At 35.7% G+C, this 27,707-nt stretch overlaps 1 protein-coding gene across 1 annotated transcript in view; it reads right to left on the minus strand.

Annotated features, from left to right (window-relative positions):
• The window catches only part of DMRTA1 (DMRT like family A1), a 60,876-nt gene extending 34,847 nt beyond the window's left edge, over positions 1 to 26,029 (minus strand). Inside the window, exons 1-2 of the mRNA XM_061132340.1 lie at positions 25,387 to 26,029; positions 21,953 to 22,201 (exon numbers count right to left, since the gene is read on the minus strand). Of these exons, the coding sequence (XP_060988323.1) occupies positions 21,953 to 22,201; positions 25,387 to 26,029 (892 nt within the window). The remainder of the gene's footprint in view (positions 1 to 21,952; positions 22,202 to 25,386) is intronic.
• Between the last annotated feature and the right edge of the window lie 1,678 nt (positions 26,030 to 27,707).

Consider the following 27,707-nt stretch of genomic DNA (forward strand, 5'->3'; position numbering starts at 1 on the left):
TGTTAATTCCTCCAAGCAGTGAACATGGTAAACATTAAAAGCAATTATTGTTAATCATTATTTTTCTTTTGATGTAGAGATATTTGAGCACTAATAAACTCCCCAAGGGCAAATTTAATACACATATTTTTCATATGATTAGCATATTATGTGGATTATTTGTTATTTAAAATTGAAGAATATGAATAATATTCATTATGCATCATATATAATTTTTGAAACACCTGTTTTACATGAACTGTATTATTAAAAAAATCAAGGTAATTCAATTAAGTTCCTTTTATTACCTCAAAAACGTATACAAAAAATTTTTGTTTGGTTTGATTCTCTCTTTTTCTATGTATCTCTCTTTCTTCCTTCTTCCTTCTCAGGAATTTGAAAACATCTCAAAAGGAAGGAAGTGGTAACTTTCATTTCTCACACAAGTTCAATAATGCAAATCTATACCCACCATAGATAAAAAATTCATTTTAATGTCATTTACTTTCTATTTTTTACTGCTTCCTGCCACATATAGTGTGATTGGTTCATTAATGTGGAGTGGAAAACATATGTCAAACTGAGATTCATGCATATCATCAATCCTACACAAAAAGTGAATTTCATATCTATGAAAATCTTACAACATGTCCAAGATTAAATATATTTAACTTTTAAATTATACTCATTTAATCTTTGAAAAAGATTTTTACTCTCTCTAAAAAAAGTTAATTTCATGTTTTTATCCAGTTTTCTATATAAATAACAGAATATGTATACAAAAGAGCCTTATGGCAAAGAAACATCAGTTTATTTACTGAGGGAATGAGGATTCATTTCTGATTTAGTGAAAAATACATCAAGTAAGTCAGCCACATACTTTTAGCACAACTATTACAGTTACATGGGAGATAGTCTGCCTCACCAAAGTTCCTAAACAAAAAAAACACTAGAAAACCCAACAAATGAACCAGTTTATGTAGGGATGTGTATGTGTGTGCTTATGATGTTTATCCTGATATTTTATAATTCTAATCCAGTATCACAGGGTTTACCACTTGCTTTCTATATTCTCTATTTTCATCTCTATGCTATCTTCACTCCCTCCACTAAGCACTCAACTCAAAGAGCAGAGGAGTCACTTAGAGGAATGCTTGCCACTGTCCCCACTGCGAGCTCCAGAGCTCTGACTCAGAGATTTTGCCTGTGGGAAGAACAGACTGTAAAACAGATGGCTCCTAATCTCTCCTATAGGAACTGGCTTCATTTGCAACTGAGCATGGAGAGCTTTAAACCAAAGGATGCTCTCAAGAATAGCAGAGGTTGGAATGGGAGAATATATTTGCAAATTATATATCCAATAAAAGGTAATATCCAAAATATATAAAGAACTCATACAACTCAACAAAAAAGCAAACACCCTGATTTTTTTTAATGAGCTGAGAAACTAAATAGATATTTTTCCAAATGACATAGAGTTGGCAAACAGGCACATGAAAAGATGCTCAAGATCACTAATTATTAGGGAAATACAAACCAAAACCACAATGGAATATTATCTCACATACTTTAGAATAGCTATTACCAGAAAAGCAAAAAATAACAAATGTTGGAGAAGATGTAGGGTAAAGAGAAATCTCATACACAGTTGGTGGTAGTGTAAATTGGTATAGCCACTATGGAAAACAGTATAAAGATCCCTCAAAAATTAAAAATAGAATTACCATATGATCTATCCACTCCACTTGGAATTTATCCAAAGATTATAAAAAGACATTAATTTGAAAAGATATATGCACTCATATTCATTGCAGCATTACTTACAATGGCCAAGATATGAAAAAAACCTAAGAATCCCACAACAGATGAATAAAGATGTGATATACAAATATACTTAATGTATTATAATACTGTTGTTGGTGTCATTTAGTCGCTCAGCTGTATCCAACTCTTTGCAACCCCATGGACTATAGCCTGCCAGGCTCCTCTGTCCATGGGATTTTCCAGGCAAGAATACTGGAGTGGGTATTCTTTCTGCAGGGGATCTTCTCAACCCAAGGGTTGAAGCCACATCTCCTGCATTGGCAAGTGGATTTTTTACCATTGAGCCAGCAGGAAAGCCCAATGTACTACTACTCAGTCATAAAAACAAATAAAGTCTTGCCACTTGCAACAACATTGGTGAACTTTGGGGGTATCTAAATGAAATAAGTCAGATAAAGAAAGCCAAACATGTATCACTCGTATATGGAATATAAATAAATAAATAACCTAATCAAGACAAAATAAACACATAGATACAGAGATCAAAGCTGTGGGCACTATAGGGGAAGGAGGGTGAAATGGGTTAAGGGGTCAACTATATAGAGATGGGTGAAAACTAAACTTTTGCTGATGAGCACACTGCAGTGCTTACAAAAGTCAAAATATATTGTATATATGAAACTTACATCGTGTTATAATCAATGTTACCCCAATAAATTTAATTTAAAAGAAAATAATGGAGATTATGGTGAAAGGAGATTCAAAAGTGAGGAAATTCATGTATCTAATGAAGATATAGCCTAGACCATAAACTACCTAGTCATAGGAGATAGCTGGCAATAAGACAACTTAGAAGAATCCTGCTTGGGTCAGAACAAGTATCAAACACTGACCTCAGAAACTATTTCATCCATTGAAAGAGACATAATTTGATTTGATTAGTTAGTAGAGAAATGTATGCCTATGTTATTTTTGAAAATGAAGTAATCAACTGGAAATCAGTAAAGTTTTATAGCTAGGTGTTGTCAGAAAAAGAATGGAGAGAGTTCTACCAGTACTATCATTATCCCAGGGTAACTGTAGTCATATCCAAATCTGTACTTCCCTGAACAGCAACACTAGAAGGCTAAAATTGGGAGGCTGGAGAGAAAAGACATCACTAAAATAATCACACCAATTACTAAACAATAAGCAAATAACAATAACACCCTTAAAGTGAAGAGAAGAAAACCTATACTTGCTCCAATTTATTATAAAATATATAATTACTATAGATTTTTGTATGTATATAATATAAATTATATATACTTATAAAATATGGAAATATAGAAAATATATTATTACTTGTTACAATATATTATAAAATTCCAAAAACAAATTAGGAGATATGCAAAGAAACAAGAAAATATGACCCATGCACTGTGGTGGAGGGGAGAAATCAGGCAACAGAAACTGCCTGTGAGACTAATGAGATGTTTTTAACAGAAAAAGATTCCAAAATAGCCATTTTAAATATGCTTACAGAATTATACTCATAGAATCAAAAGAAAACATGATTAAAGAAATAAAAGAAGATATGTCAACAATGTTGCATCAAATAAAGAAAACCAATATAGATACTGAAATCATAAAAAATGAAATTACCCAAAGGAAGTAACAGAGTTAAAAGTACAATAACTAAAATTTTAAAAATTCACTAGAGGAACTCAACAACAGATTTATAATGACAAAAAGAATTTAAAAACTTGAAAATAGATTAATAGGCATTATGAAAGCTTAAATAGCCAGAAAAAAAAGATAAATGGAGACAGAGAAATGTGAAACAACATTGAGCATCAAGGTACACATAGTGAGAACACCAGGAGAAGAGAAAAGGTAATGAGAAGAAAAAATATTCAAGAAAGTGTGGCCAATACAGCAGAGTAGGAAGATCCCATGGTCACTTCCTCTGACAGGGATATCAAAATTAGAACTATTCACAGAGCAGCTGTCTATGAGAGAGACCTGAATGCTAGCAAAATAGATTTACCACAACTACAGATGCACAGGACAAAGCATAAAGAGATGGGTGAATAAAGCTATAGTTATCAAGCAATGTAGTTTGGGTACCAAAAAAAGACACATAGATAAATGGAAAAGGATAGAGAGTCAAGAAATACACTCATGCTTCCATGTCCTGGCTATTATAAACAGTGCTGCGATGAACATTGGGGTGCACGTGTCTCTTTCAGATCTAGTTTCCTCGGTGTGTATGCCCAGAAGTGGTATTGCTGGGTCATATGGCAGTTCTATTTCCAGTTTTTTAAGAAATCTCCACACTGTTCTCCATAGTGGCTGTACTAGTTTGCATTCCCACCAACAGTGTAAGAGGGTTCCCTTTTCTCCACACCTTCTCCAGCATTTATTGCTTGTAGACTTTTGGATAGCAGCCATCCTGACTGGCGTGTAATGGTACCTCATTGTGGTTTTGATTTGCATTTCTCTGATAATGAGTGATGTTGAGCATCTTTTCATGTGTTTGTTAGCCATCTGTATGTCTTCTTTGGATAAGTGCCTAGATGCCCATTAGCAGACGAATGGATAAGGAAGCTGTGGTACATATACACCATGGAATATTACTCAGCCGTTAAAAAGAATTCATTTGAATCAGTTCTAATGAGATGGATGAAACTGGAGCCCATTATACAGAGTGAAGTAAGCCAGAAAGATAAAGAACATTACAGTATACTAACACATATATATAGAATTTAGAAAGATGGTAACGATAACCCTATATGCAAAACAGAAAAAGAGACACAGATGTACAGAACAGACTTTTGGACTCTGTGGGAGAAGGCGAGGGTGGGATGTTTCGAGAAAACAGCATGAACATTATCTATAGTGAAACAGATCACCAGCCCAGACTGGATGCATGAGACAAGTACCCGGGCCTGGTGCACTGGGAAGACACAGAGGAATCGGGTGGAGAGGGAGGTGGGAGGGGGGATCGGGATGGGGAATACATGTAACTCCATGGCCGATTCATGTCAATGTATAACAAAACCCACTGCAATGTTGTGAAATGGTTGGCCTCCAACTAATAAAAATAAATGAAAAAAAAAAAAAAAAGAAAGAAACTCATGGTTATACAGCTAATCAATCTACAACAATGGAGGCAAGAATATACAATGTGGAAAAAGACAGCCTCTTCGATAAACATTAAGGTCCTTAATTCCCACAGAATTTCTTCTTTATGTCTTTGTAATCCTTATTTTAGAATAAAATACACTTTGAATGCAATGATGGAAACTTTTTCAATCATGGTGACAAAGTCATCTCTAGCACAATGGGTGCTGGAGTTATACTTCCTGGGAGCAAATCATACTTCCATTATTCTGCTAGCTGAACAGTCAGGAAAGTTGTCTCAACATAAAATGAATATGACTATAATAATAATATAGTATAAGAATGTAATAACTACAATAATTTCTCCTTCATTAAGTTATTGATAGGATAAAATTATTGGCACATATTAAATGCTCAATAAATAATAACAATTGACATTTTCTCTAAATTATCATTTTCACTGTTAACATTATCCCCATTAGCCAAGTAATTTAGATATTCAGAATTTCTCCATATTCAAACATATTTTGTTCAGAGATATAAAAATATAAACCAAGTAAAAATGTTAAAAAGTATTTGGACCACATTTCTCTAGCATAATTTAGTCCTTAGTCAAGACCTCCTATACAATCTATATAGGGACCTTGAAAATCATAAATCAAAGTGTCAAACACCTTCATGTAGCAATCACAAACTATGCACAGATATTCCAGGTCTCATATTTGCAGGTCAAAGTTCTCATGTTTGCAGGTCAAATTTAGGATTGTATTACATATTCCCCTGCTTTTAAGTTATAGTATCAATAATAATTTGCTTATGCCAATGAAATATGAGTCAAAAGTGATGCCAATTTCATCCAAGCAGATACATCTACAAGCCAGAACATGATCCACCATAGTTTTTGGTGTTTATTAATATTTGCTATTAATAACTACATATTAATTTTATTTGTATTCTCATCAACCTTTTATTTATATATTTTAGCTTAATATCATTAATAGTTTACTTATTAATAATTAAAATTAAAATATTAAAAAACCACTAAAATAAAATTTGGTACAATTATTTTATTATTTAAAGGGCAGGCACTGTAGGTAAGGCCCTTCTAACTGTACTCAAAGCTCAGAAGCCACTGAAGAAAAGATCAATGTATTTTATTATGTAAAAACCATAATTAAAAATAAACACTCTGCAGAACAACAACAACAACAAAAAACACCCTGAGTCAAAAGTCCAAAGAACACATAAATCCCCAAAATAAAATTCTAACCTCCCTAATATGGAAAGAGTTCCTAATTAAGTTTTTAAGAAAAAGAATAGCAAACCAACAGAAACATGAATATACCAAATGTACAGATGGATCACAGAAAAAGAAATGAGGAAATACAAATGTGTTTTAAGCATTTAAGAGATGTTTAACTATTACAAAAGAAATGAAGACTAAAACTATATCAATATGCTTTTTATCCAAAAAACCCAAATATTTTTAATCTATTAAAGACCAAAATATTTTTGACACACTGTATTAATGATATTCATAAATTGCTGCTAAGACTACAAATTAGCTTAACCTATTGAGAGCAATTTGGCAAGATCTTTCAAAATTATAAATTAATCTAAATTCAATTTTACATAATTTATCCTCTATAGGATATCCTCTATATTGTACACAAACAAAACAACAAATATTCAGTCATCCAATGAAACACTATTTGCAATCACGTAAAATTATCAACACACAGATGGCCTTGAATGGGAATCATAGACTGGAATACTATGCAATTAGTTTTTTAAAGTGGCAGGGTAAAATGTCTCTTAAAGTGGCAGGGTGAAAAGCAGCCTCTTTGGGTTTGATACAAAAAATCTCCAGTATACACTGTTAATTGAAAGAAGTGAGATGTTACCTTTTGGATCATATAAAAGAAGGATGGGGATGAGAATAAAATTTCATTATTTTCATAATAAAATTTCATAGTTTTCTTATATTTGCATATAGAAACTGTGTAAGTATACCAAAGAAACTAATAACGGAGACTAAGAGAGCTATATATTTCATTGAGCTAAAATGGTTGTCATTGCCAAAAAGTCTTTACACTCCAAGCAATGTTTTGTATATTTATCTTTTGTTACACCTTCTGCTTGCAGTTTTCATAGAACTATACAACTCTATGGGAATTAAATATCATAATTTTCCATTTTGGTCTCCAGATTTTTAAACCAGTGTTTCTATCCCAGAGCCCCAGCAGTGATCAATGCAATCAACCCTACATGTCCTTTGAAGTATGTCCCGGTCTCAGCCAGGAAGGTAATCTTAAATGGCTCTATATTTGCAGAAGGGACAGGCAAAGCATTTCAAAAAAGTCCAGGATATGGTTTTATGTTTTTGACATCAGCCAACCAGGTTTGCCTGTCAGGCCTAATGTGTGCAAAAATGTTTTATCTATATCTGACATTTCTCAAAGTATTTCATCAGTAGTGCCTCTGGAGGGTCAAATGAAAGCTTGTTCAACTAGAACTTGAGGCAAAGACAGTAGCAAGCCTCAGGCAATCCCAGATCTTGGAATGTTAAAGGTCAGTGTTAAAATTTATAACATACTGTTATCTAACATTAACACTTCCGCTGATGTATTCTCAAAGAAACTTACATTTTGATGTGCCTGAATCAAAGTTAGTTTCATGATCTGGTTTCTTAAATGTGTCCCTTCATAGCAAGCATGAACACAGCAGTCAATTCAATTGGAATATTTATGCAGAAACATCCACAGGTTGTGAACTGGTTGGTCCTTTGGTTCTGAGCACAGGTTACATGCCAGACTTTGAAGAAAAGTTTATTTTTGCTGTGACTCTCATTGTCACTGATTTGGTATTCTTTGCCCTACTTGCTCACATATGGCATTTTATAAATAAGTGTATCAGGTGAAGGAAGCACAATTTCACATAATAGTAGCACTGTTCAGTACTATTTTTTTTTAATTTAAACTAGAGGAGAAGCAGAGTACATACAAACTCTCAAACTCTTGCTTGTATCACACAGGTAAGCTGTCCTTAGGTCATGCACAGTTATGTTGCACACAACATGGAAAAGTTCCAGAGATGGAATCTGACTCCACTAACCTCTTTATAGAGAAAAAGGAAATAAAACAGTACTGCAGGGAATGCATAGGCTCCCAAAAACCAACCTGGCTTCCTGGTGAGGGAAGAGGTCCTATTAGAAATGACTGGGGTAAGGGAGGGGTTCAGCCTCTATTATCACAGTTTTGTTCTCTTGAACCACTTAGACCTGCTGAATCAGCTTCTTGATGAACTACCAAAAGATGGGAAGAAATGTGTTTCTGTGCATATCTAGGACCATGGCATCAACTGGGCTACCTAGAGGAAATTTTATATATTTGCATACAAGTGAAATAATAATGCATACTATCCCTTTTGCTTTTATTTATATTGTGAAAGAGTAACTTTATATAAATTAGTAGCTTAGTCTGCTCAGAGAATTGATCCCTTATAAATACAAATAGTAATATAGTCTTTACCTAACTCAATCTTACAAGAAATGGGGGCAAAAACCTGATTTATTAAATGGGCCAGGGTGCTTTCCATTTAGTTAAAACAGCTCTTGGTTACAACAAAAATGTCTTATTTCTAGACAGTAATTTGGTATTTTATTCTGACTTGCTAATCTGATAAAACAGTTGGGCATGCTATCTCTGTTTTAGCACATTTACTGCATTATTCAGTAAGAAAACAGAACTTCCTCTACAGGCAAACAATTATATCTGTGTATTTTCTTCATCAAGATATTTAATTTGGAATCTGTTTTAAAATATAATCTAAATATAATTTTTAAAATATGATCTAAATATAACACATATTTGCCCATTAACTGTAAAATTACATTTATATTCTGTACATATACACATATACTTACATACACACATATTCATATACACACACACACACACACACACATATATATATAACATATATACCTTAGAAAGGCAGAAAACATGGAAGAATGTAAATTAGTTTTGTGGTTACACTATCTAGGCTGAAGTTTGAGTTTTATACCACACACTAGTTAGCATAACTTGGGAGTATTACTTAAGCTTTTTCAGGTTGTTTGCTCACTTATAAAATTGGGATAAATATTCTTCTCAATGTTTGAGATGATTAATGCAATGTAATGAAATGTCTAATGTAAAGTACTCAGCACAGGTAAAGACAGCATCTGCCTGGGGTACTAATCAGTAAGGACAGCTGTCACTGGAACACACTGGGAACATGGTACATGTTAAGTCAAGTTCTGGAAAAAGACTCCTTGTGTAACTGGATGTCTGTGGTATTTCACTTCCCACAGTAGTCAGCGCCCTCAAGTGGAAACTTTAAAAACAAGTCCTTACAGAGTTGACTCGTTCTGAGGCAGGTGTAAAGGGCACAGTGCAAGTATGAGAACTCCATGGATTGGAGAGTCCTACAAATACCCATTCCTCCACCAATAATTTCTACATAGTTGTTGCCTAGACCTAACATCATACAATTCTTTTAATTTTTTAAAAAAGTAGACATATAGTTGCTGATAATATTTATTGACATATTTTAACTTATTTTCCCTTTTTTCCAACTACTGAACAACTGAAAATATTTTAGTTATTATTGCATAATTTTCTACTCCTAGAACTCCCACAAGACATATTTTAGAGCCTCTCAATCTATTTCCTATCACTATTTTAAATAACCATTTAGTTTTTTCATCTCTTTCTCTTGGTGCTAGGTTCCAGATGAATTTTTAGTATAATTTTCCAATAAATTATCTTCTCAATACTTTTTATTCCAAATATTTTTTATTGGTTTTTACCATATCCAACTGTTCCATAGAAATACATATCAATCTGAATTTGTTTCATGAATTAATTTCTTTTTAACTAATCTACCTTTACATCTTTGGGGCCTTTAAGTCTATAAAGTCATCTACAAATTTTTATCTAAATCTATAAAGTCATCTACAAATATTTACCTAAATCTGTAAAATCATCTACAAATCTTTATCTTTGGGCTTCCCTAGTGGCTGAGAGGTTAAAGCGTCTGCCTGGAATGCAGGAGACCCAGGTTTGATCCCTGAGTCGGGAAGATCCCCTGGAGAAGAAAATGGCAACCTACTTCAGTATTCTTGCTTGGAGAATCCCATGGAGAGAGGAGCCTGGTAGGCTATACAGTCTATGGGGTCACAAAGAGTCGGACACGACTGAGCAACTTCACTTTCACAAATCTTTTATCCAAATATATAGTCATCTATAAATCTTCCTATTACTTGAATTTCATAGATACATACTCATATCTCTATTGTTTCTTGAAATGGCTATCTGTCTTGGAAGTAGATTTCTTCATGTGCATTAGGATTTTAATTTGTATGCTTATATTTGGGGGTAGTTCATTTTTCTTTCTTTTTTATTCTCATTTTTCTCTGTCTAGCAGTTTTGTGCTTGCCTGCACTTGCATTCTAGGGTCTCCAGACAAGAATCATGCATTACACTGGCACCTCAAGGATCCTGTTTCACATTAGTATTGGAGTTATATCAAAGGCCATAACAGAGCATGATCCAGATCCTAGTTACATGATTATTTTCTCTTTTCTATCAGCCCAACCAAGGTACAATTCTAGGAAAGCACAGCAGCCTTTCTCAGCCTGTTTTACTTGGCAGAGAATATAAGCCACATTTCCTAAGTCTCATTCATCTTCTTTTTTTTTTCTTCTACTACCCATGAACAGAAGGTAATGCTGGGACATTAGTCCAAAGCATTCAAATTTCCATTTTTGTCTTTAACAATTTTGGTTCTTGAAGACCAAGATAAAGGTATCATTAGCCCTCTATTTATTGTCAGATCCTGCTCTATTTCTTATCTCTTGAGATACCTTATCTTGTTTTTGAGAAAGGCTATGTCTTTTTAATTTCTAAATAAATGTATTTTAAATCTACCACTGCTATGTATATTCAACAAGAAGGGTAAAATGGTTTAAACTGTGAATTCATAGCTGCTTTTTGACAAGATGTTAAGACATACCATTTTTAAATCAAAGTAACCTTACTGTAATAAGACTCCCAGTGTGTTCCACCCATGGAAATAATCATAGGTTTCTACATTTATCTATAAAGACTACAAGGACTAAAATTTATAAGACTTAATTTATCCTTATATTTTTGAAAGTATTAAGAGTATGTTAGAAAGCAAATTTTCAAATCAAAGAGTAAAATGATAATATATGATATATGAACCAAAGTATCTGCTTTGGTTCTGAAAACCTGAAAATGACAAAAACTCAGCATTTCATCAGTCACCAAATTATATTATTCCTGATTATTTCATTTACTAATAGTAATATTTTCTACATGGAAGTAAAATTATATGTGTGGTGTATGTATGTTTTGCTAAAACAGTAAGAGGAAAGAACACAATTATGGTTGGCAATTTAACACCCCACTCTCAGCAATTCATGTCACTATCAGAATAATAATAAAGGAAGAATAAAGAAGAGCTAGATAACACAACCAACCAACAGTATCTAATTGACATATATAGAACACTCCACTAAACAACACAGAACACACATTTTTTTCAGGCACCCATGGATGAGTATGAATAAAGTAAAGTCATACTTTATTTGTATAAGTGGGAAAGCACTAACTCTGATGAAACTAAGTCTTTCTTGAATCACCATAATGGACACTCATGGCTCTTCAACAAATTCCTAGTCTTGAACCTGTTACGGAAACCTAGGATGATCCCCTTGAGTACTCTACTGTCTTCTAATAACTTAAACTATAAATCTTCCTCCTAGCTTAATCCAAGAGGACCTGAGCCAATTTACCAGGTGACTATACCCTGCGAAAAGATAAATAATAATTTTTTCAGTGTTTATTGGATAATGGCTATTCCCTTTGAAGCTAAACTGCTACTATGATCCACCAGGCTAGATAAGGTTTAAGGAAGAGGAATGAAGTCTAATCATTATTGACATTTTGGTTCAAATCAGTCTTACAGTGGGTCCAATATGTACCCAATTACCCAGTGTTTATTTCCTCAACTCTAGAAAGCACAATTGGTCAAGACATACTTAGCAACTCGGAGAATCCCCAAATTGGATCCCTGACCTACAACAATTAGGCTTCCTGTGTATTGAGGATGATTAAATAGGAAATGTCAAATGGAGATGTTTAGAACTTATACTCCCACTGAAGTAGTGAAACAAACATAATGGCACATCCTGGAGAGATTGCCAAGGTTTGTATCCTCATTAGAAGTTGAAAGGATTCTAGCACATCCCCTTTCAATTCATCTATTTGGCCTATAGATAAGGCAGATGGATCTTGAGGAATGAGAGTACACTTTTAGAAAATTAGGTGATAACTACAACTGCAGCTATATTTCCAGATGTGTTTGCTTTGTTGGAGAAAATCAATACTGCCCCTTTTCTCCAGTTTGAGCTATTGATCTCAAAAATACTTTTTCTCTGGACTTGTTAAAGTCACCAGAAATAGTAGTAAACTTTAGTATCTCTCCTTAGGGCTCTACCAACCCTCCAGCCATTTTCTATAGTTTAGTCCACTAGGAACTTGTTTGCTTCTCTACTCTACAGGACATCAAGCAAGCCAACAACATAAATAATATCATGCTGATTTGACCTGATGAGCAAAAGGTAGTATACACACTAAATATCTTGTTAAGGTATATGCATGCCAGAGAATGGAAGAATAAACACCACAGAAAATCAGAGATACATTATATATGTGAAGTTTCAAGGAATTAGTGGTCTGGCGCCTGTCAAAATTTCTCTTATCAAATGGTGAATGTGTTTCTGCATCTGATACCTGCTATCTCTGAGAAGTAGATCTCTAAATTTTGGTTGCAAAAAATAAATGATTTGGGCATCTTACTTCAACCTGTTTACCAAATTACCCAATAGGCTGTCAATTTGGGGTCCAAATCGAAAGGAGGTTCTACAACAGAACCAAGCTTCTATTCAATCTGTCTTGCCACTTGGTTCACATGACTCAGCATATCCAGTAGTGCTTGAAGTGCCTATGACAGTTGGGGATCCTAAAGGAACCTTAAGCGAACCTTATAGATGAAACATAGTATATCTTTTTGGGATTTTGGAGAAAAGTTATACTTTCTCAGCAGATTATTCTCAACTGAGAAATAGCTTCTGCCTCATTACTGGGTCCTGCCTGAGTGTAAACACTTACTGCTGTTGCTGCTGCTAAATCGCTTCAGTCGTGTCTGACCCTGTGCGACCCCATAGACAGCAGCCCACCAGGCTCCCCCGTCCCTGGGATTCTCCAGGCAAGAACACTGGAGTGGGTTGCCATTTCCTTCTGCAATGCATGAAAGTGAAAAGGGAAAATGAAGTTGCTCAGTCGTGTCCGACTCTTAGCGACCCCATGGACTGCAGCCTACCAGGCTCTTCTGTCCATGGGATTTTCCAGGCAAGAGTACTGGAGTGGGGTGCCATTGCCTTCTCCAGCAAACACTTACTACTGGTCATTAAATAATGATATGCCCTGAAACACTCTTAATGAATAGGATGTTGACTGCCCCCAAAGCTCACTGTAGCAGTATTCCATCAAGTGGAAGTAATAGTTAGGCTTTTCTCCACAAGTTTTGAAGTCATAAATAAGTTGCACAAAAAGTTGCTCAAACATCCATGGTTCGTGTACTCCTGCCGTACTGTCTCCTCTCTCTCTGTAATGTGAAGTTGTCTATGAAAACAGAAGGAGAAAGCACAATTTGGTCTTTATTCACAGACAATTCCCCACACTATCCTGACAGTAGCTGAAGTGGACAGTTGCACTACACATGTGGCCCTGAAAGACCCTGAAAGTGGTAAAAAAAAATCTTTTCAATGGGAAAAACTTCAAGCTTTCATACTGCCTGAAAGTAGAGGTGAACAGAGGTATACATCTAGAATGAGTCAAGAGCAGTGACTAACAGTTTGGCTGGATGGCCAGCAACTTGGAAGAAACATGAAGAAATATGATCTACAGAAGACGTATGTGGAAAGACCTCTCCAAATGGGTATAGATAAGAGAACATTTTTGTCCCACACAAATGTTCACCAAACAGCAACCTTAAAGGAAGAGGCCTTAATAAACATATGCACAAGGTAACTCATTCTTCTCCCATTCTTTTACTCCCATAATTGATCAATTGGCTCATGAAGACAATAATTATATAGAAATATGGAGCTTATGTATGGGCTTAGCAAAATGGATTTCTACTCATCAAGGCCAATTTGTCTAAAGTCATTGCTAAGTATCCAACCTGCCAAGAGCAAAGATTAACACTGAGCCCCTAAAATGGCCATACCCTGGGGAACTAGCCAGACACCTGGTAGCAGGTTTGTTACACTGAATCACTCCCATCACTGAAGGAGTAGCTCTTTGTTCTCACTGGAAAAGACATGGTTTTGCCTTTCCTACCCTAGTGTTTCTGCTTAAATCACCATCTGTGGGCTTACAGAATGCCATATTCATCTTCACAGTATTCCATACAACATTGCTTCTGACCAAAAAAAAAAAAAAAAACAATTTTGTAGCAAGTGAAGTGCAACACTGGTCTCAGTCTCATGCACTTGTCCAGTATCATTATGTTCCCCTCATCCTGAAACAGCTGGCCTAATAAAATTAGGAATGGCCTTTGGAAGACTCAGTTACGGCACCAGCTGGTGACAGCACTTTATGGGGCTGAAATAATGTCATCCAGGATGTAAGAAATGCTTTGAATAAGCTATAAATATGTAGTGATGTTTTTCCTATACTCAGAATTTAGGAGTTTAGGAACCACAGGACAGATATGGAAACAGCTCCTCTCACATTAACAATAATGATGCAAAAACAACACTTTCATTTCCTTTCCCTATAACTTTTTGGGGGTTTAGAAGTTGTACTTCCAAAAGAAGAAATGATTCTACCAAAGAACACAGCATTGTACTGGAACCTAAGACTACCATTGGCTACTCTGGGCACCTCAGAACACTGACACAAGAAGAAAGGGTGAGGAAGATATTTCCAGAATGCAGGAGATCCTCCAGAGTATCGCTTAGTCTTCCCATATTTTGTGGTAAAACTTAATGGAAAGCTAGAACAACCCAATAAAGACAGGACTATAACAACAGACAGGAATGAAGATTTGGGTCATCGCAACAAATAAGTAAACACAACTGACTTACACACTAGCAGAGTAGAGAGAACACGAAATGGGGAATGGGAAGCGTTATAAATATTACTGATTCCATGACTAGTTGAAAACATGAGGGCACTGATAGGAGCATTTATTTCTTCCTTGCTTCTAAGTGTCCCTCATTTCCTTACTGTAACATAAGATTTACTAATAGTGGTTATAACGGTACCTCAAGATGACAGGATATTCAAGGGGGGTTCTGACTCAGTCAGAAGAGGAATGAGCATCCCTCAAACATGGGTAAGTCACTTTGTATCCTCTCTTATGAAGGGACATATATGTTTTCATTGTACAAAGAATCAATTTTAGGTGAAATAATGAATTACGTTTTACCTTTATTGGGAAGTAAATACGGTTAGTATAAGTGAGTATGAATGCCATATTGACAAGGGGCGCACTGGACTGCTGGGCTTGCTGATCAGCTGTAGTTGCAGGTCTATCACCTGGTACCTGCTTGCAGACCCACAGTATTAGAAGCTGTGCAGAGGCATTAACTTCCTTTATACCTCCTTCACAACACCTTTCTTTGGAACCATTTGAGTGACTTGACATGCTAGATCTCACAGATTTCCTGAAAATTTCTACTTCTCTTGAAAGGACCACTTGTCTACCCATACCAACACTTGGCAGATTAGTTAGTAACTCTCTGATTTGCCTATTTCCCTTTACCAAACTTTATCTTCCCAGCTCCTTATGTATGCATTCAGTCGAATTTCTAAAATATCTCCCTAATTTATAAAATAACTTTATATTTTATAATATAACTCCCTAATGGTACTCTTTTCCTGGTTGAATACTGACTGATAAATGTAGCATAACCATAAATCTCATTTGCTGCTCATTTACTCCATATACCCCTCAAAAGAATTAAAAAAAAAAAAAACCCATGTACAATAATATATTATGAAATTATGGCTCACCTATGAAATGAGCAATCAAACAGCAACAAACAAACTGGACCTAACATTGTTTATTTCTCTAGTGATATCTGCCTTTGCAGTTCCAGGTTCACTAGAAGTGGATTAAATGCAATTACAGTATTCTTCTTTATGTTCCTCTAAATTCTCTATGTAACTTTTGCCTTCTATTCACCTTAGAGTCATTTTTGTTATATGCTAGTTCTTTAAACATTTTCATTTCTCCTACTTTTAAAACTATTTCTCATAGAACCCTATATTGCCACCATAGTCATTTAGTGTCTTATGCCTCTTTGCTTATATCCCAAGTTTTAGAATCACTCTTGGTATATGGCACTCAGAACTGAACACACCACTTAAGCTAATATCTGAAGAACTGATATTTCAGAGTACATGGCACCATCATCTCCCTCCTTTTACATACATCTTTCCTATTAATGTAACCTAAATATCAATTGAACTTTCAGAACAGCCATGTTACATGGTAATCTCACAGTACATTTACCAATAAATAACATTACTTTTTTTCTCAAAAACTTGTTGCAAACTCAGGTCTCTCTTTCTTCTTATCTATGTGTATAAAGTTGATTTTTTTAACCCTAAAGTCTTGAATGTTATATCAACTCACTGCAATAGGAGTTACAGTCTAAGAATCAATCAGTTAAAATTTGATTCTGTCAGCCAAAAAATTAGTTGCCATTCACAGATGAGTGTGGTCCATGCATAAGATAACAATGAATTGTGTATCTTTATTTCTTCATCTGACAGAAGTTTTATAAAAGGTCAAGAACAGGATTCTAAAGCACTTGCTGCTTGACTCGGATTTTTCTAGTCAACATTCTTTGGCACACTTGCTCAACTCTTTATATTTCCTGCTAATTATCAATATCTAGTCCATTTTTTATTGAACTTGTTGCCAGGATGGATTTTAACATTGGATATTTTTTAAAAACATTTTGACATAGATGTTTTGAAAAGACCACATTTGTGTACCTATTTTAAAACTATTAATGTTCTCATGAGACTACGTCACATGGTCATTTTGACTTGAGGATACTATGACACAGTCTTAAAAAATTAAAATGTTGCAATGGTGAATGGTATTGTTTCCTTAATTTCTCTTTCTGTTTTTTCATTGTTAGTATATAGGAATGCAAGGGATTTCTGTGTGTTAATTTTATATCCTGCAACTTTACTATATTCATTGATTAGCTCTAGTAATTTTCTGGTAGAGTCTTTACGGTTTTCTATGTAGAGGATCATGTCATCTGCAAACAGTGAGAGTTTCACTTCTTCTTTTCCTATCTGGATTCCTTTTACTTCTTTTTCTGCTCTGATTGCTGTGGCCAAAACTTCCAACACTATGTTGAATAGCAGTGGTGAGAGTGGGCACCCTTGTCTTGTTCCTGATTTCAGGGGAAATGCTCGGGCCTGGTGCACTGGGAAGACCCAGAGGAATCGGGTGGAGAGGGAGGTGGGAGGGGGGATCGGGATGGGGAATACGTGTAAATCTATGGCTGATTCATATCAATGTATGACAAAACCCACTGAAATGCTGTGAAGTAATTAGCCTCCAACTAATTAAAAAAAAAAATTAAAATGTCATTTTTTAAACTACCAGTTAGGCAAAAATGAGAAATAAGATATCTTCATAGTTCTCATACTTATCATCCTATTTTCTCCTGAACCCCTGATCATTAGCATGGAGTTCAGAAAGGGGAAATGACAATGAATTTTTCTCATTTGAGTAATATTTAGTAAGGGTATTTTTTTACTATTTACTAAAAAATACCCAACAAAGGGTATTTTTTTAATGTTGGGCACAGTTTCTCTGAAGTGTTACATCAAAACAGCTTCAATTTTACAGGACATGATGCCAAATAATTAAAGGTATAGTTTTGCAGTGCAGACATCAATAATGAGATTATTTGGAGATGTGTGGGGATGGGAAGAATAAATCTGAGTGAGAACCTTTCCCTAAAGGATGAGCATCTATGCTTAAGAGTCAGGCTGCCCTGAGTAGACCTTTGACTTTATGAAGCTGATGATGCTTCATCTCCTCTTGTGCTTGCCAGAATAATTCTATTTACACTGGTATATAAGCTTCTCTTATATTCTGAAAACTTCTTAATTTCAAAGACAAATAAATATCTATGGAACATGCATTTTAAAAAAGAGTTGAATGGATAGGCCATTTTGTAAATAATTTTTTTAGTTCCAAGTTCACAGATAGGAATCTCTAGAGGGGAAGGTCTTAAAATCCCCAGCATCTTTTTGTTTCAGCAGAAGAAGGGGAAAATAGCAGATTTTACTCACATGCTCTTCAGTTGTTCCCCTAACTCTAACCCATTTTCACAGAATAGCTAGATGACAGCTTACACAATGAGGCCTATGCATTGAATCAGAGGAATTCCAAATGATTTAACCCCAGGAATAGGATTGGGCGATAACTCTGATCCATAACCATGAGGAAACAAGGATCCATAACCATGATCTCCACACAAGACTCCACTCAAGCAAACAAAAGGTTCCTCTTTGCCCACATTTTTCACCATAGATCTTGGAGTTGTTTACCTCTCAGACAAATGGAATGGACTTGCCTAAACATACGACATGGAAATAGGTATTCTCCTTCTTCCTTCCCATTCTTAATTAGTGGTTTAGGAGTTCATACCTCAAGCTGCATGGATGAGCATAAACCTCAAGATTACACAGAACTCACTGATGTACCAACACTGTCAAATACTGCCACCACTGGTTGATGGGTTGGTTTTGTATACATGGGTAACAGTCTGTGAGCAACTTAAGGGCAGGTCTCATATCTTATTCACCTCTTTATCCTCTGGTCTAGCACAATGCCTGGCACAAAGTAGGTGCTTAATAAATAGTTGTTGAATAAACTAGCATTTTTATCTTTCATTTAATTCAGTCAGTGGAAAACTTGAGCACCTATTTATGTACCAGATACTCTAGGAAGCTGTGAGTGGACAAACAGGCATGAATCCTTCCTTAGACTTTACAGTCTAATTTAAACTGGTAAAGTAACTTCCACTCCTAACAACTGACAATAGTATTTTAACATAGGGATGGACAATACTACTGCCAAACCTCAATCTCCTCACATTCAAGTTAGTGGTTGGACAAAATGTTCTGTAAGATTGTTTGCGTTCTAAACTTATTGTAAAGGGTATGAAATGTATAAAGTACTATGTAAATTAACTAAAGTTTTAAAATTATAAAAGTTTTAAAAATTTGAAAACTGTCCCAAATGGACTTTCTCCCCAGTTCAAAAGGCAAATGGATACATGCACATCATCATATAAACCACATAAAGAATCCAGCAACTCTAGCACTGTTATGTTGTTGTATCAGATCTCTATTGTATAATGTAACTTCTTTGAGAGCACATTTTACATTTGATATCCTCTATAGGACCTAGCACTCTTAAAATAACAGTCAACAAATGAATTAATGTAGTGGAAATACCTTAAAAATCACCAAGTATTCTAACCTGAATGGCACTTAGTAGATTCAAGAATCCCAAGAAATTGTATTCAAAACTATGTCTGTAAACCACTTTGCAGAGTTCTTTGGTTTTATCAGTCTCAAAGAGATCTACCATCCAAAATGGTTCCTTCATTTAGTATATATTAATTGAATATCAACTACTTGCCAAGCATTATACTACGATTTAGGCTTGGAATCTAAAACTTTGTAAATAAATAATGAATATTAACTGTATCAAATCTTTATAAGATCTGCTTTCTCACATTCACACCATTAAAAATAATGCATACTCTATTACACATTTACATCCTAAATCAGCATCAGATTCTATGCAGTTATTTAATACGATATTTGCTGGTAAAATATACTTTAGAAATATATTCTTATCTGGCTCAATGGAAAAGTCTAAATGATGATAGAACCAACAGAGCTTAAGTGTATAATATATAGACAGATAAGATAGATACACACGTATATATAAACACACACATACATACACACATACACATAATTTAAGAAATCTTTAGTAAATAATGCTGTCAAATTCTTTTAACCGTCTCTAATTCATCAACTATTTTACACCACAGCTGGATTTCCATTTATTCCTATCAACAGAATAGAGCTCCAATCCTTTAAAAGATAAATGATGACATATAAAGAAAATTTCCTAAAATTGTTTTGTTCTCAGGGACTTCCCACTGACTAAAATAAATAACTCAAATTCTCTAGATGGAGAACAAAAGTACTTTTAAAATCTGAAGAAAACCTTTAAAATTTACTGACAATTTTTCCCCTTGGAAATCTTTTATCTCCTCAATGCATTAAGCATTATCTATCTAGAGTCAATTAATATTCATATGAACAACTATTTAAGTTTTCTGAATAAAATGATTTTTACCTTTGAGAATGGCTGCCATAGTCTTGCCACAAATATATGGAAAAGGTTATTTCCCCAGATAAAAGCATAAGCCTACTGAAAGATTTAAATCCTCATCCTTATTAGATGTTCATTTTATAATATAAAAATTCAATATAGCATGATCCAAAATAAGCATTTCCAAGAAATGGTTATATCATACTATTAGGAACCATTTGTATCTAATTTCTACATGCTACCAGAACTTAGCTGCAATTAGTGATAGTGGCCAGGAGATGGAGCATTCTCATTTCCTAAGATTTACTTCACAGACCTTTGTTTAACTCACAAAAAGTTTCCTTTAAACAGAAATGCTTTATTAATGGCACTTATCACCAATGGCAGATACGAATGAAAAACAAGGCATTCAGAAAAAAATAAGGACTTAAATTTCTCAAAAGTTTTACTAACTACTAATCATTTATATGTGAATAAAATACTTTAAAATACTTTGAATACTTTTCATCTCTCTTGTGTACATGAAACAGAAGGAGGAAAAAAAGTTTAGAATAATATTTAGAATTACCTCAATTTTTCAATTCTTACTTCCGGCTCATTTTATATAATGCTAGACTGCTTCATAATGTATGTTATAATTATATGCTCCATTTTTTCAATGAACTAAAAACAAGTATAGTTTTAAATTAGGAATTTACAACTGATATCTTAGGGAGAAAATTCATTAAAGTAAAAATATTTCCTGAAATGGTTTTATTCAAGGCACACATGATGTTTAAATGTTTCTTTCACTTAATAAATGCTAAAGAAGAGTCTTTAGATCTCAAATCTATTATATCGCTTGTAAAAAAAAATAGCATTTTTAAAGACTGATAATCCACTCCCATACATAGTAAACACATTAATAGATGTGGGTATGTGAGTTGTAGTGCATGCTTCTAGAAATACTCCAGAAAGGGAGGTAGGCAGATGCATTACAGGTTACTCTGATTTGGCCTGGAATACAGTCTGCTACCAGTTACTGAGTCTTTGATGGGAAGGTAAGAAGAATCCCTAATCATTCCTGAAAAAGCATAATCCAAAGCTGGCCTACAAGGCAATGCTGGTACCAACCCAGGAGTCAGATAGGGAGACATGAAACCAGACAGCCCTCTCCCTGGAGAGGAATATGCCAGCCGAAATGGACTGATACCTAGTCTAGGATTTAAGCTGTAGAGACTTGAATCACTTCCGTAAGAAGGAGAAGTAGTGTGAAGGGGAGAGAAAGCTGATTTATTTCCTAGAGTTCCAAAACCAATTCCAGCTAAACTAAAATTCGAAACTCTCGGAAAAGCTGTGTTTTCCAATGGTCCTGAATTTGCTAGGTCCCTGGTGTCTGGTTTGTGTTCTTTTCCATTTAGGATCTCTTCAATAGCTTGGACCACATCCCCTTTGCAGAACTGCAGAATGCCTTCTAGCCTGCTGCGTCTGTAACTTGGGAAAATCTTGGTAAGGATATCAAGAGGGTCTCTTGGTCTAGAGGACACAGTGGGATGGCTGGCTGTAGAATCAGTGAAGTCTTTGGCCCACTCACTTTCATTTCCTGATTCCAAATCAGAGGATGACAGGGACCTGGGACTCTCTTCCCCTCCTGACTGCTCCCCAGGATGAAGAGACTGAATGCTATCATCCTTGTTTGGGTTTTCTGAAATAGATGACCTGATGTTTTGTTTTCCAGCGACATCATTAGACTTAGGAGATGATCTCAGGGTAAACTGATGGGATTTAGACCCCAGTTCTTCTTGTCCACTCTGGCATGAGTCACATTTACTCTCCTTTTGTCCTGGGGAAGAGGAAAAAAAGGAATGAAATAAAGGGAAAACTTCCAAGAACAAAGTACTGCCCACTTATAATTAATGCTGGATAAAATAACTTGTTTACTCATAGTATATTAAAAATACTTACTATTCACTGTAAAAGATGTTAATGAACAAAAATTTTAAAATATCATTTGAAAATGCAGGTGTTGCAATAGTGGGAAAATGCAATTTATCATGTCATTTCAGGATCACAAAGTTCTATAATACATAAATGCTGTAGTTATTTAGGAATCAGAAGGTGAAATCTATTGTTACCCTCCAACAGTTAACACCAATATTTTACATTATTTGCCCCATTTAGGGATTCAAAATTTTCATAAATGTTACCCAAGTTTTGTTGTTATCCACATGAGGGCTTTTTTCCCACACTGACAATATGCAAACAGCACTAAATAAAACAATTGTTTAGATAAGATATCAGAAAAAAAGAACAATCTTACTATTAAAATGAATATTGTATTTAATCACTAATGCTAAATTTCAAAAACTGGTTTTTTACTCACATTTCAGGTTCCAACTAAGGTACCTGAATAATGTGAAAAAATAGCAGAATTTTTCATTTCCTTTCAAATCTAAACCAATAATGACAACTGCTATACCAATCTCAAATCATATCAGAGATTTATATTTCATTTTATGTGAGACACAATAGAGAGTTGATATTTTTCATAATCCTCTGTAAAATATGGACTTTCTCATTAAATCTCTAGAGAATATCAGTAAATGAGTTTATAATCAAATTGTTTCTAAAAGAAAATAATTTACAGCACTCTTTTCACTACTGGAATCTGTTTATTTTTCAAAGTATCTTGTAAAAAATATTAGTCATTTACCTTAACTAACAACTCCCTTTCAATATTAAGGGAAATGTTCCGAAAACAGTTTCACAGAAAAATCTGATTTTCTATCTCAATATGTTAAGCATATGAATATTAATAAAACAAGACTATCTTTAAATACTTTTTGCAAGGCTAATGCCAGGAGAACAATAATAAATAATTTTTATTTTTATTTACATTTACTCTTAATCTATAGATGGATTTTCTCTATTTCCATTAGAAAGAGTAAACTGTCAATGAGGTACTAGGTTTTATTGCCAACTTTCTCTTCAAACAAGATTTATGAATGTAACAAAACACATATGACCTATAGCAATGATTTGCAATGCTCCTATGTTTTCTCAAAGAGCAGTCCCAAATTCTAAGCAAATATCTACAATTTGCTTTATAAAATTAAATGTGTACAATTTAACACATTGAGAATGAAAATGCTGTCATTATGTCAAACATGACAAAGAAAAAAAGTGTTGCTTCTGCAAAATCACAAAGACTCTAGAATTTTCACCTTTAAACAAAACAATAAAAGTCATCTAATGATATAGAGATAGATCAACCTTGGTCTGCCACTCCATTTATAAATACAATTCACTACATATGGCCCCTTTAACATGTAAGGTATCACAATTTCATCTCTATAGTAATTTTCATCTCTATAGTAGTTTATGCATAAAACACAATATAATGTAATGAAATACTGATGGCATCAGACTGTCTAGAAAATAAGCTGTCTTTAAAATACTGCAATATCATTATGTCATCTCTTTTCTCTCAACTCCTATAGCTGGTTTTTATCATTGTATGCTATGTATTATACTGTAGTTTTAGGACACATATAGTTTTCCTTCTTTAGAATATAATATTCTTTTGTGTAGGAAAATCTTATTCACCTCTGAACCACTGTTTGTCTAATGAATAAATACTACAGTTCATGGATATTGTATAGGAGAAGGCAGTCCATTTAGAAGTATCTTTTCAAAAAAAAAGAGGTCAACTGAGGCAAACAATAAAATAAAATAAATGATCCTATAAAACCTCACCCCCTCAAAAAAATCACATAAGTCAACGCCTAGCAGAAGGTTGACAATCAGATCTCACTGTCAATTTAGTTTGCAGACTTTTAATTTATACTTCTTTTTATAGCAGTTTTGCTTAACAACTTTATTCTTCAGCCCTCCTTGATTTTTGATGAGAAATGTTTAAACTACATTTTGTCCACTGACACAAACTAGAACATGGACAAAAAGTGACATAGGTGAAAACAAAATAATATATGTCTTATTTAAGCAGAGAAAGAGTCTTTTTCAAAAGTAAATGCTGTGATCTGTTAAGAGCTGCAATTTTCACAATTCATGGAAGTTTTCTAATTAATAACAATACATCATTATATTTTAACTTCATATAATTCAACCCATCTTGTATTTATACAAAAACACCAAAATGACATTTTTGTGCAAGTATGACCTACTGTAGAATTATGAAATTTGCTAAAATACAGTAAGATTTGTTAGCATGAAAGGTTAATTTGGGATAACCCTAGTCAAAAAAAGAAATCTTTTTACCTGACATAGAGGGTGAAGGCAATTTGCAGTCAATAAATGAGAGAAAAAAATTAAAACTTCTTGGATAAAGAAATCTCAAAGGTTAAGATCCCCAAAGATAAGAAATTCTTGGACTTTGAAATTCATATCAATGGTTTTACAAACCTAAATTTAGAAAACCTAAATTTCCTTTCTATAAGAGGTATAACTTGAAATGTTAGAGTTTTCTACACTGTTGGAGGCTAAAAAGCAGCTGAAGAAAAGAGGTGGGACGCTTAAAAATTTTTAGAGTAAAAATATTTTGGTAGATTTCAGTCTCTTCCCCACTTCTAGTTGGTCTGTCCCACAGGTGAAGACTGTACTCCCAACCATACGTGAGTTTTCCATGCAAGATCACATTAACTCTGGTTTTACAGCTAAAAAGAATACAGAGCAAGCTCAAAATGCAGTTTCTTTCACTAAGTTTTTCACTATCTTTGCTCTAAGTTCGTCTCCTCTCGCAGAGAAACTTGGGCACAAACTGCAATCCTAGAATGAGTTCCTCAACTGATCACTGGTACTTCATTTGTTCATTTATCCTGTCACTTAAGGGACAGAAAGCCCTACGGAAGTGAATGTGATAGGTCTCTAAGCAGTTTCCCAGGACTTAAATGCTTCTTTTAAGTTCTTTCTTGCCCTCCTCCATGCCATGGCTGCTTATTTCAAAGATTTTTTTTTTTTCCTCCTCCAAAACAACCATTTTTCTTTTGCAAAGAGCAAAGATCTACTCACCGTGTTTTTCCTCTATATCATCTGGCTGGAAAATTTCGAAAACAGGGGTCGCCAGACCACTAGCCTTTCTCGAGGCACTCAGTCCCAGGGCAGTCACCGTCGCAGGGCCGCTCGAGGCCGTCTGGGAAGTCTCCGTTCTGCTGCTGCCTCCGGATGACCGAGCCCCTGGTCCTAAGGGTCCAGGGTACAGAAGCCGTTGCAGCCCCCGAGCCTCGCTCTCCTCTTGGGCCTGCTGTCTGCGCAGCGCCACCTGTGCGGCCATGACACGCTGGCGCTCTGCGATCAGGGTGCACTTGGCACACGCGCAGTCCCGCCAGCGGCAGAAGCGCTTGTGGCCCTTGAGGGCTGACACCACTCCGTGGTTGCGACAACGGGCGCACTTGGGTGTCCGTGGGTAGCCACCGGCCACAGCGCCCACCCCCCTTTCCAGTTCGGCAGGCGGCGGGCAACCTCCGCTTCCGGCGGTGGAGGCTGCCCTCAGAAAGAGGCTGGACGGGCGCAGGAAAGTTGGAGGAACGGGTATCCCCGGGGGTACCGGTAACGCTGGAGACGGGGGCGGAGGGGCCGCTACCACCAGTCCCGGGGCTAGGTGGGGTGGGCCGCTGCGGCTGCGGTCTCTACTGCCACACTGTGACTGCTCCATTTCCGAGAAGTGTCTGGTGAGGGAGGAGTTGCAACAGAAGAGTGCGCTGTCCGCAGCTAACCCTGCTGGGATGCAGGGGCCGAGAGGGCCAACCTTGGTCCTTCTGCCTACCACCCCCACACCGACAAAGTCTGACACAGTTCCCGCGATGAACTGGGGACAGCCGCTTCCCAGAGCTGGAGACTCCTAAGAGGCGCAGAAGTCTACTGAGCCTCTTGGAGTCCCAGGGCGCTAAGTTAATGCCTTGTTTTCCGCGCGCCTTCGCCTTCGGAAGCCAGAGGCAAGACTTGCAGAGGCCACCCCGCCCACTGGATCTACCGGCCGAGGGCTGAGACCGGGAGGGAGGGCCGCGGCGGGACCTGACCGTCTGGGAGGAGGGGCGGTGGGAGACACGAGAGACTGCCCCTTCACACACTCGCACAAAAGCCCTTTTCTCCCACTTGCTTCTCCATGAATTCCTCAATGTATGTTTTTTTGTAAGATAATCTTCTCTCCCTCCCCATGCCTCTTTGTCCTCCGTAAATTAAGCAAGATTTGGAGTTCTTTCCCCAGTTCCTAGCTCCTCCTACGAGAGTGTGAAGATTTGAACGTGGAGTTCTCCGTTTCTTTCCTTTTCCCAGATGAAGTGTTTAAGATGGTGTGTTTGTGCTCAGTCGCTCAGTCGTGACTGTTCGCGACCCCATGGATTGTATAGCCTGCCAGGCTCCCCTGCCCATTGGATTTTCCAGGCAAGAATACTGGAGTGGGTTGTCATTTCCTTCTCCAGTTTAGAATGGTAGCACGGTCAATATTAATGAGAAAGCACAAACAAGCTGCAAATATTACCCACACCTGAAAGATACCTTATTTTAGGGCCTTAGGGCTGCGTCAAAACAGTGGATAAGTATTTAAGGGGCCTGATTCACGTTCAGAATCTTCTCATGCATCTGTTTATTTAGAGATATAAATTTGGATTCTATATACCATATTTTGAAATATTATCATCCAAAGAAACCCTAATGAATTTCTTATCTAGAACTACTTATAGGTAGCAATTATGTTAAAACTTTCAAAAATACTTCACATTTCTATTGTAAAGTGTTGGGGAGGGTCATCTAGACCATTCTTTAAACATGCTATTATTAATTGCATACTTAAAATATGCACTTAATGCCTTTAATTGTAAGAAAATATCATATTGCTTTTAAACCAAAAGGCAATTTAAAGCAGGAAAGTAAAAAAAATAAATAAAAAATAAAGCAGGAAAGTCATGAGTGTGTTCCTTAATGGAAAGGACAGTCAAGGTTCTATCAGTTTCTCGAGGTAACAGCCAACTGCTTTGACAGGCAATTCATATTCTAGTACTAAGATAGTAAGTAATAATGAAATTTTTACCATTCCACCTATTGACATCCAGGGAAGACACTGCTAATCAGTCTGGGCTTTCTCTTACCCTCCCACTTCACACCAACACCACCATTACCATCCTCCCATATAGGCATCCTGATAGTCTATCATAGAACTTCCCCATCCTTCTTAAGTATTAGAACTACCTATGGAACTTACATAAATACTCTAAACAAAGTATTCTGATTCTTTTTACTCTGAGTCTTTTAAACTCTCAAGATGAATATTATATATAACCAAGGTTTAGAACTGCCACTCTGGGAATTCCTAACCTCTGTGGAATCTATAATAC

The sequence above is a fragment of the Dama dama genome, chromosome 29 (genome assembly GCF_033118175.1).
Source record: "Dama dama isolate Ldn47 chromosome 29, ASM3311817v1, whole genome shotgun sequence".
NCBI classification, from domain to species: Eukaryota; Metazoa; Chordata; class Mammalia; order Artiodactyla; family Cervidae; genus Dama; species Dama dama.